General features: G+C 48.4%; 1 protein-coding gene across 3 annotated transcripts in view; it reads left to right on the forward strand.

The window, feature by feature from the left end:
* Positions 1 to 8,927, forward strand: part of TMEM120B (transmembrane protein 120B) — a 98,872-nt gene that overhangs the window by 55,202 nt on the left and 34,743 nt on the right. Inside the window, exon 1 of one of the 3 annotated variants that reach the window (XM_032431249.1) lies at positions 980 to 1,144. The exons of the other annotated variants lie outside the window; for them this stretch is intronic. Coding sequence (XP_032287140.1) covers positions 1,076 to 1,144 — 69 coding nt within the window. The 5' untranslated portion in view covers positions 980 to 1,075. Of the gene's footprint in view, positions 1 to 979; positions 1,145 to 8,927 lie in introns of those variants that run through there. 3 annotated transcript variants of the gene reach the window in all.

The following is an 8,927-nucleotide window of genomic DNA, read 5'->3' on the forward strand; positions in this document are numbered from 1 at the left end:
CTTTCTTTCTTTCTTTCTTTCTTTCTTTCTTTCTTTCTTTCTTTCTTCTTTCTCCTTTCCTTTCCTTTTCTTTCCTTTCTTTCCTTCCTTCCTTTCTTTTTCTTTTTTTTTTGTAAGTAGGCTCCATGTCCAATGTGAAGCTTGAACTCAGGACTCTGAGATCAAGAGTTGCATGCTCTACCCACTGAGCCAGCCAGGTGCCCCAGCAGCCCCAGGAAATTAATACAGGTGTCATTGGAACTAAGGCTTGAATGATGACAAAAAGGCAACCATATGAAGATTTAGAAGGAATGTACCCTCAAGGGTAGGAAAAGAAAAAACAGTGTCGGGAAGTACTGATCCGGGGGAGTGAGATAGGAGATGTGACTGGGAAGCTAGGCAGGGATAGATCTTGTAGGTCCATGGGAGAGGGAGGCAGTGGTGTCATATGAGCGATAGACAGCTGTCAAGAGAGTCACGCAGAATCTTAGGGGGCAGGAGTCTAGGATGTATTTGCAGTAAGTCATGACCTGGTAAGACGACGGGTCCCTCTCTGCGCTTCCCCGCCCTGCCTGGCGACCTTGCTGGATGGTCAATGTCAGTTCTAGCATTCCAGGCCGTTGGCTCTGGCTCTGGTTAGGCAATGCCAAGGGGTGGTGAGCTTTCACCTCCCCCAAATCTTCCTTCCTCCCTACTCCAGATATCCCAAATAAACACAATCTAAGTAAAATCAGCTCTGCAAATGCAGCTTGTGGACAAGTTCCCCAGCCTCAGCTAAGAGAGATCGGAAGCGCAGAAGCATTCTCAAGGGGGCAGCAACAGACCCGGCCAAGACCCGCAAAACTAGCCGGCGCGCGGGCGCGCGGGGGCGGAGCTAGGGGTGGTGCGTGCGCATGCGCGGGGGCCTGCCTCCCGGCGAGGGGGTGGGGCGGGCGCTGGGGCGGGGGCTGTGACGTCAGGTGCGCGCGTGGCTCCGGCTGCGCAGGAACAGCTGGTGCCTCCGAAGGCGGCCGGCGGGCGGACGGGCTGGGGAGCTGGTGGCCGCCCGCGCCACGCTGCGGGAGCTGCCGCCGCCGCCGCCTCGCACCGCGGCACCATGTCCGGCCAGCTGGAGCGTTGCGAGCGCGAGTGGCACGAGCTGGAGGGAGAATTTCAGGAATTGCAGGTAGGGCCGGGCCACCTGGTCGCGCAACTCTGCTACCTGCGGTGCACTGCCTTCCCCTGCCTGCTAACCCAGCCGGGGCGGTGGGGACCACCAGGGTCCAGGCGGCTGCCTCTGGCTGGGCACTGGGGGGCTGGTGGTCCTCGTGGGCCAGCACCCTCCTGTCTCCCAGCACTTCAGTTCTTCATCCACTTGGGGCGCCCGGTCGAAGCTCCCCATTACCCCGCCTTCGCACCGGCTCTTTGCTCCGCGCACCTCCTTCTCTGCAGAAAGTTGGTCTGTGGCCTCTGAGGGGAAGTTCCAGGTGTGTCATGTGGGGGAGGCCTGAGGGGACAGATATGTGCTGGGGCTGACAGTACAGCCCAGCCCCCACCTCCGCGGGGGTCTCGCCTAGCCGTACCCCCGTCCGCCTGCTTTTGGCAGCCCAACTTCTCTGTTCTGGTGGGGCAGCCCTCTTTTCTGCAACTACATTTTGAGAGATGTGCTTGGGAGCCGTTCACCTTGAACCCCTAGGGTTTGCTCAGGGATTAGGGACCCCTGTTCTGCGTCTTTGGGGCTCTGGTGTCTGTGCACTCCGTGCCGCTGCTGCAGGCTGAGTTTGGCGTTGTGGATGGCATCTGTCAGTTCTGACAGCTGGGTTGCCTCCCTCCGTGATAGAGGCTGCTCCCAGCCCTCACCCATCTGGCCCAGGACCTTATACCGGGTAGGGTGAGGGCAGATGTAAGAGAGGTCCCTTGAGAAAATTGCCCCTGTGGGGTCCTGGCAAGAGGAACTGTTACTGAAAGGAGGTTCAGACAGGTCTCAGCTACCAACTCAGGTGACTAGAGACACCTCATATGAAACCTTGGGGTTGGCCAAGAGGGACTCCTGGACCAGTTTGGGAGATGGGGCTTTTTCCTCTCCAGCAACTAGATTGTGTTTGTTTTCTCTGAAGTTGGGCTCTGTTTGCCTGAAATCACATTGCACAGCTCCACCCCACTTCTTCCTATCCTTGGCTGGAGCAATGACATTTTCCCTGTCCATGTACCTCTCGTCTCAGTTGGTGGGCCTCTTACAGTGTCCAGAGGAGGGGAGAGGAGATTGTTTGTGATGGGTCTTCTGGACCTGAGGCAGTAGGCCCTGATGTTTAAAGAGAGGGGTGCAGCAGAGACGGAGCAGGAAGGTGGGGGCGAGGGGTCTATTCTAGGAATGAGCGGAGAAAAAGAATCCAGAACCGGTATGCCTTTCTTGGCCTGTGCAGCATGTGTGGGTTGGTGCCCTTTCCTTCAGGTCCAGGGCTTGGGGGCCGATCCAATTCCCAGGGGATCCTTCTGGCTCCAGTCCCATCGAGAAGATTCAGCTGCCTCTTAACACTTTGTCTTACTGGGCTGTCAGGTCATGCTCAGCTGTGGAGTCAGGAAGGGGTGTTAGGATCGGGAGTGGGAAAAGAGTTTTGTTGTTGTTTTTTTTAAAGATTCTATTTATTTGTCAGAGAGATAGCACAAGCAGGGGGAGTGACAGGCAGAGGGAGAGGGAGAAGCAGGCTCCCTGCTCAGCAGGGAGCCCAACGCGGGGCTCGATCCCAGGACCCTGGGATCATGACCTGAGCCGAAGGCAGTCGCTTAACCGACTGAGCCACCCAGGCGCCCGGGAGAAGAGTTTTCTTGTGTGGAGATTTTGTTCCTGAATTCCTCTCCCTTGCCCTGACTTACATTAGGAGGAGGAGTTGTCTTAACACTTCAGAGCCATGCAATTAATGCAATCAACAGCAATTAGATAGCTAGTCTTGGCAAGCAGAGCTTGCAAAGGAGACGTTTGATTTGTTGTTGTGTTCTTACTTGGTATCTTTGGGGTTCCGGTGTGTGAGGGACAGAGAGGAATTGGGAATTCTGGATTTTGTCCCCTGGTGCACAGCAAGGGCTGGAGAACAGCTGACTGGGGGGAAACCGTGGTGTCCCCTACTCAGTTCTTCAGCAATGGGGGAACTGGAATGGACTGGGCCTTTGGGGAGCAGGGACCCTGCTGGCCTCAGGCTTTGGTGGACAACTCCTGGGTCAGAGGCCAGTGATAGATGGAAGGCCACAGAGTTCCCCGTGAGTCAAGGTCATAGACATTGTCTATATCTTCATAGATGAGGAAATGGAAGCTTGAGAATCTAATTCACTCAACTGGGGTCACACAGCTCTTGAGTGGTAAAGCTGCTACTAGAACTTAGTACTCTAAATGCTTAGTTTGGATGTCTGTCATTGTGCTGGGAGGCCTGTCTCTCTCTTCTCACTTCCATATCCCCCATAATAAATATGAGAGCTTTGAACTCCTGAGATGAAAGTTTCTGGGATATGTGTATAATAAGTAGGGTGTACATTGTCATTGGGTATGTGTTGGACAGACTTTCAGATATGAAACATTTATTGGAGAGCAGGGAGGTCACAACAGGTAGGCAGGTGGACAGATTGGAACTAGAAAGGAAGGATTAATTTTTTTACCAGAAAATTGCTGTCTATCTTAATTTTCCTATATCTGCCTCTGAATCTGGGATTTGTAGGTTTCATGTTTGTATCTCTCTGATTCTGTCTTTCTTGGGGTCATAGCTAATATCTCTGTGTTTCACCTCTCCTTCCCTTTTTCAAATGAAGGGAGGAAAGAGAAAACCTAATTGTCAGACCCCAGAGGATTGGAAAGGTCTTTGGAATCCCCCCTCTGCAAAAGTCATAATCTCTGGGACTTTCTAGAGGAAAGGATCTGTTTTCTTTTGACTGTGATTTGTATCTGCCAGGGCCTCACTAGACTCAGGGGCAAGGTCAAGTGGCTATGGGGACTTCGCTTTTGGCTGGCTGGGTGAATTGAGCCTCAGTCTGAGACCAGCACATGTTTGGCCCTGTGGCCTGTGGTGTGACCACAGAAGGTCACTTACAGACACTGTGGCAGGTGATTTAATAAGCGTTTCCTGACTTGCATCACTGGAAACCTGGCCCCACCCCTTCCCATCCAGAAAGGAGGTGGCCCAAGGAGGCCTTTCCCTAAACCTAACCTCACAGAAATGCAGGGTCCTGGTAGGCCACTGTAAAGATTTTGGCCTTTCCTACCAATGAAACAGGCACCCCTCTGGCTGCTGTGTATAGAACAGACACGAGAGGGACAGGGTAGTAGCAAGAAGGTCAGTATTATTTTATTAAAACCCTACGAAATAGATCCTGTTATCCCATTTTACAGAGGGAAAATCATATACCCAAAGTCATATGTCTTGTTAAGTACTGGAGTCAGGATTCAAACCCAGGCTGTTGAATGTCAGGGTCTATACTCTTAACCACTACCTAAGGCAGGTCTGTGCCCTGGGTACTCTTTTCGTTTCTCTTCCATCTTGCATTGCTTTACGGGTCTCTTTCTTTAGAAGTGCGTTGTGTGGAAAGAACCCTGGACAGGAAGTCACAGTTCCTGGTTCAGGCCTGAGGCCTGCACCTGTCTAGTATCTGACCGTTAGCAAGCCACCTCTCTGAGCTGGAGTTTCTTTATCTAAAAAACAAAGGCTGACAGTAATAACGGTAAGAGCTAACTGTATGATACATGGATGATTCCATTTAATCTAAATGACCAACCCTGCTTTATACTGAGGCTAAGAGATGTTAAGTAACTTGGAAGTCATGGAATTTTGGAATTTGAACCCAGGTCTGCTGTGTACATCAGATATTTTTTGGGTTCCTAACACTGTGGGCTCCCAAAGTATCTTGAGACCCTTGGCTCTGGAAAGAAACTTTTGAACTTGTGGGGTCTCATTTCATTTGTACAGTGCTTTATATATGTAATAAATATATATATAATATAAATATATATGCAATAGGGGCGCCTGGGTGGCTCAGTCGTTAAGCGTCTGCCTTCCGCTCAGGTCATGATCTCAGGGTCCTGGGATCGAGCCCCGCGTCGGGCTCCCTGCTCAGCAGGAAGCCTGCTTCTCCCTCTCCCACTCCCCCTGCTTGTGTTCCCTCTCTCGCTGTGTCTCTCTCTATCAAATAAATAAATAAAATCTTTAAAAAAAAAAAAATATATATATGCAATAAAGCACTGTACTATAGATATATATAAATGCATATATATAATACATTAGTCAGGATTCTTAGTTGCAAGTGACAGAAACCCCATTCAACTGGCTTTAAGCCAAAAAAAGGAATTTATTAGCTCATATATTGGGAAATCCAGTGACAAATGGCTTCAGGCCAGGCTAGATCCAGGGGCTCCAATGATGTGTCTGTGTGTGTCTCTCTCTCTGTTTCTTCTTCTTCTTCTTTTTTTTTTTCCTAAGATTTTATTTATTTATTTATTTTAGAGACGTGTGTGCGTGCGCAACTTTGGGGGAGGAGCAGAGGGAGAGGGACAAGCAGACTCTGCGCTGAGAGCAGAGCCCGAGGTGGGGCTCAATCCCATGACCCGGAGATCATGACCCTAGCCGAAACCAAGAATTGGACGCATAACCGATTAGCCACCCAGGCACCCCCTCTCTCTTTCTTCTATATCAGCCTTATTCTCAGGCAGTCTCTCCCATGTTGGGGCAACCCCAGGCTGACATCTACCAGTTTAGCAAATCTGGCCAAAACAGAGCATCTTTTCCCTGGTAATTTCAGCAGGAGTCCCAGGGCCAACTCTCATTGTCACATGATTATCCCTTACTTAACCAGTAACTGTGGCACGGATTGGCTGGGCCTTGGTTACATGTCTCCGCTGGAGCCCAGGACTGGAGTGAGGGCCACTCAAACCATATGAAATAAAAATGAGGGAGGGATAGTCCTATAAAGGAAAATGAAAATACTGGTAGTAAAAAAAGAGAGAGGGATGCTGGACAGGCATCTTTTGGGGAGTAATAGAAACAGTCTATATCTGTAATTCCCAGACTGTGTCAAGGTACCCCCAAGGAGCTGCATCAGGCTCCTAGCGACACTATGGGATAATTTCAATTTTCAAGGGAAACACAATGACATCTGTCATACACCTCTTAAACTGCTAACTTGGGGTATTTCGTACTTGCACATTAGATCACACTACATTCTTTTTTTTTTCTTTTTTTTTTTTTCAAAGATTTTATTTATTTGACAGAGAGAGAGACAGCAAGAGAGGGAACACAAGCAGGGGGAGTGGGAGAGGGAGAAGCAGGCTTCCCGCCGAGCAGGGAGCCCGATGTGGGGCTCGATCCCAGGACCCTGGGATCATGACCTGAGCCGAAGGCAGATGCTTAACGACTGAGCCACCCAAGCGCCCCAGATCACACTACATTCTTTTTGATGATGTCATATCTTTGTAAAGTTAGGTTTTTAATGATCTATGATTAAAATCAAGTACTGTGTGAAAATCCATGTGGAAAAAGAGGTTGACAGTGTCCCATCTGATTCCAAGGTTTGAGAATTTGTGCAGAGCCCAATAGGCACACACATTCCATTAGTAAATAATTTTGGTTATTTCGGAATGAAATAAAAACGTTTTTGTCAATTTCTGCGTATTCTTTTTTTCCCCCAAAAAAGGCTACTGAGTTGTTAGGACATAAATACTTTTCAATTATTTGGCTTGAGGACTGTGGAAAGTGTACTGAGACATGAAAGGCACGGTGAACCAGCAAAGTTTGTGAACCTTTGTTTTATGTCCTGATTGTGGTGGTGTTTACACAATTGTATATATTTGCCAGAATTCCTTGAGTTGTACACCTGAAAATTGATGAATTGATATGTAAATTATACCTCAATAAAACTGATTTAAAAAAAGTAAACCAGTATATGGCCTGTTACATATACCTCATCTCCTAACCTCTTCACAGCTGAGGAAACTGAGATACAAACAGCTTATATGACTTTGCTAAGAAGTGACAGACTCTGGGTATGAAGAGTTTAGGTTATCCTGCCTCCCAAATGTCTGACACCCGTGTCTAATACCCGCACTTACTGCTCCTGTAACAGACATCACGAATCAATCCTGGCACATGACTCAGAATTCTTTCCAATGTAGAATTGATGCTGTTTCGGTGAAGTCAACTTGCCATCCTTAGTGATGTTTTCATGGTGATGAGTCTTAGTGAAGTATACTCAGCATCCAGAAATCTTTATTTGAACTCGATTCCTTGGAAAGAGAATTATATAAATGTAATCTCTCAGAAACTTCCAATAGAGAGAAGCGCTGCTATCAGACACCACATTTTGGTGCATCCTACTGGGTTGTCCACCAACTTGCAATGCTTCTGGGCCGGACCCCTGTCTGAAAAGGCCATGAGATTCCATTGCTGGCCATTCTTGCAGTACACGTGGACTCAGGTTCTGGATCTTGTGATTTAGCCAAGTTGTACCAGGCAGGCATTTCCAGATGTTTCACAGCCGTGCCAAGACCTAGAATCATTAACCTCATTTTCCCACTGGGGCAGAGCTTGGGGCCTCAGAGAACAGGAGAGGCAGCAGATTGCCTAAGCCTCCACCAGAAACCCACTTGTTTGTGTCTTCTACACGTGGTGTAAAAGGATGGTAATTAGCCGTGTAGGAAAGGAGGGATGGGCATCCCAGCTCACAGAGCCAATGTTAGCGCTTCTCTCTCTCTCCCTCTCTTTTAATTCATCCTACATGTTTAGAAGTAATACATAGCCGCAAAGTTAAATATTCAAGTAGAGATGTTCAAGAATTTTCAGAACTCTTGTTTGTAACAACTAAATACTGGAAACATAGTGTTCTTTCAAATGGATGATTCCACTGAACATCCGTAGAGTGGGGTATGATGAGCAGAATGAATAAACTAGAGCTACATGTGTCAACATGGATAAATATTTTTAAAAGAAGAGCAACATTGAGTGGAAAGTTGGCAGAGACATATATACAGTATGACATGTGTGATAAAATTAAAACCATTCAAAACAATACTATGTATTGCTTGCTGATACATGTTTATATAGTACAGGGGAGTGATATGGGCCAGATTCAGTATAGTGGAGATTGGGCAGGGCCCTGGTGAAAGGCAAATGACTCTCCCAGAAGGGTCTCACTCAAAGGAATTCAAAGAAGGGACTATTTGCAGAGGTGTGGCAATTTAAGGGTGAGGCCCCTAGAGTTGGGGCCAGTCCTGTTCCTAAAGGGGTAGAGGGAGGGGGGCCATCACCAGAGCTTGGCCAAAGCTTGTTGCTGGGGAAGGAGAGCTGCAGAACAGGAGCTGTAATGGTTGAAGGCTGCAGCAAAACAGAGGAGGCAGGAAGAACAAATACCCCAGCTTCTCTCTCTTCCTGCTGTGCATCCCATAGGCTAATCCCAAGTGGGAGGCAGGGTAAGGGAGTCCAGGGAATGCAGTCCATAGGGGTCAGCCTCCTCGGGCACAGAGAAAGAATTGATCTGGGGTGAGCATGGGAGCAGAAATAACCAGCAAAGGGGTTCCCCTCTTAGGGGGCTTTTTTTTTTTTTTTTAAGATTTTATTTATTTATTTGACAGAGACACAGCAAGAGAGGGAACACAAGCAGGGGGAGTGGGAGAGGGAGAAGCAGGCTTCCCGCTGAGCAGGGAGCCCGACGCTGGGCTCTATCCCAGGACCCTGGGATCGTGACCCGAGCCGAAGGCAGACGCCTAACAACTGAGCCACCCAGGCCCCCCACTTAGGGGGCTTTTAACTCTCTGCGTACTACTATTATTTCTTTTTTTTTTTAATTTTTTTATTGTTATGTTAATCCCCATACATTACATCATCAGTTTTAGATATAGTGTTCCATGATTCATTGTTTGTGCATAACACCCAGTGCTCCATGCAGAACGTGCCCTCCTCAATACCCATCACCAGGCTAACCCATCCTCCTGCCCCCCC

This window comes from Phoca vitulina, unplaced genomic scaffold, assembly GCF_004348235.1.
Source record: "Phoca vitulina isolate PV1807 unplaced genomic scaffold, GSC_HSeal_1.0 scaffold46, whole genome shotgun sequence".
Lineage (NCBI taxonomy): Eukaryota > Metazoa > Chordata > Mammalia > Carnivora > Phocidae > Phoca > Phoca vitulina.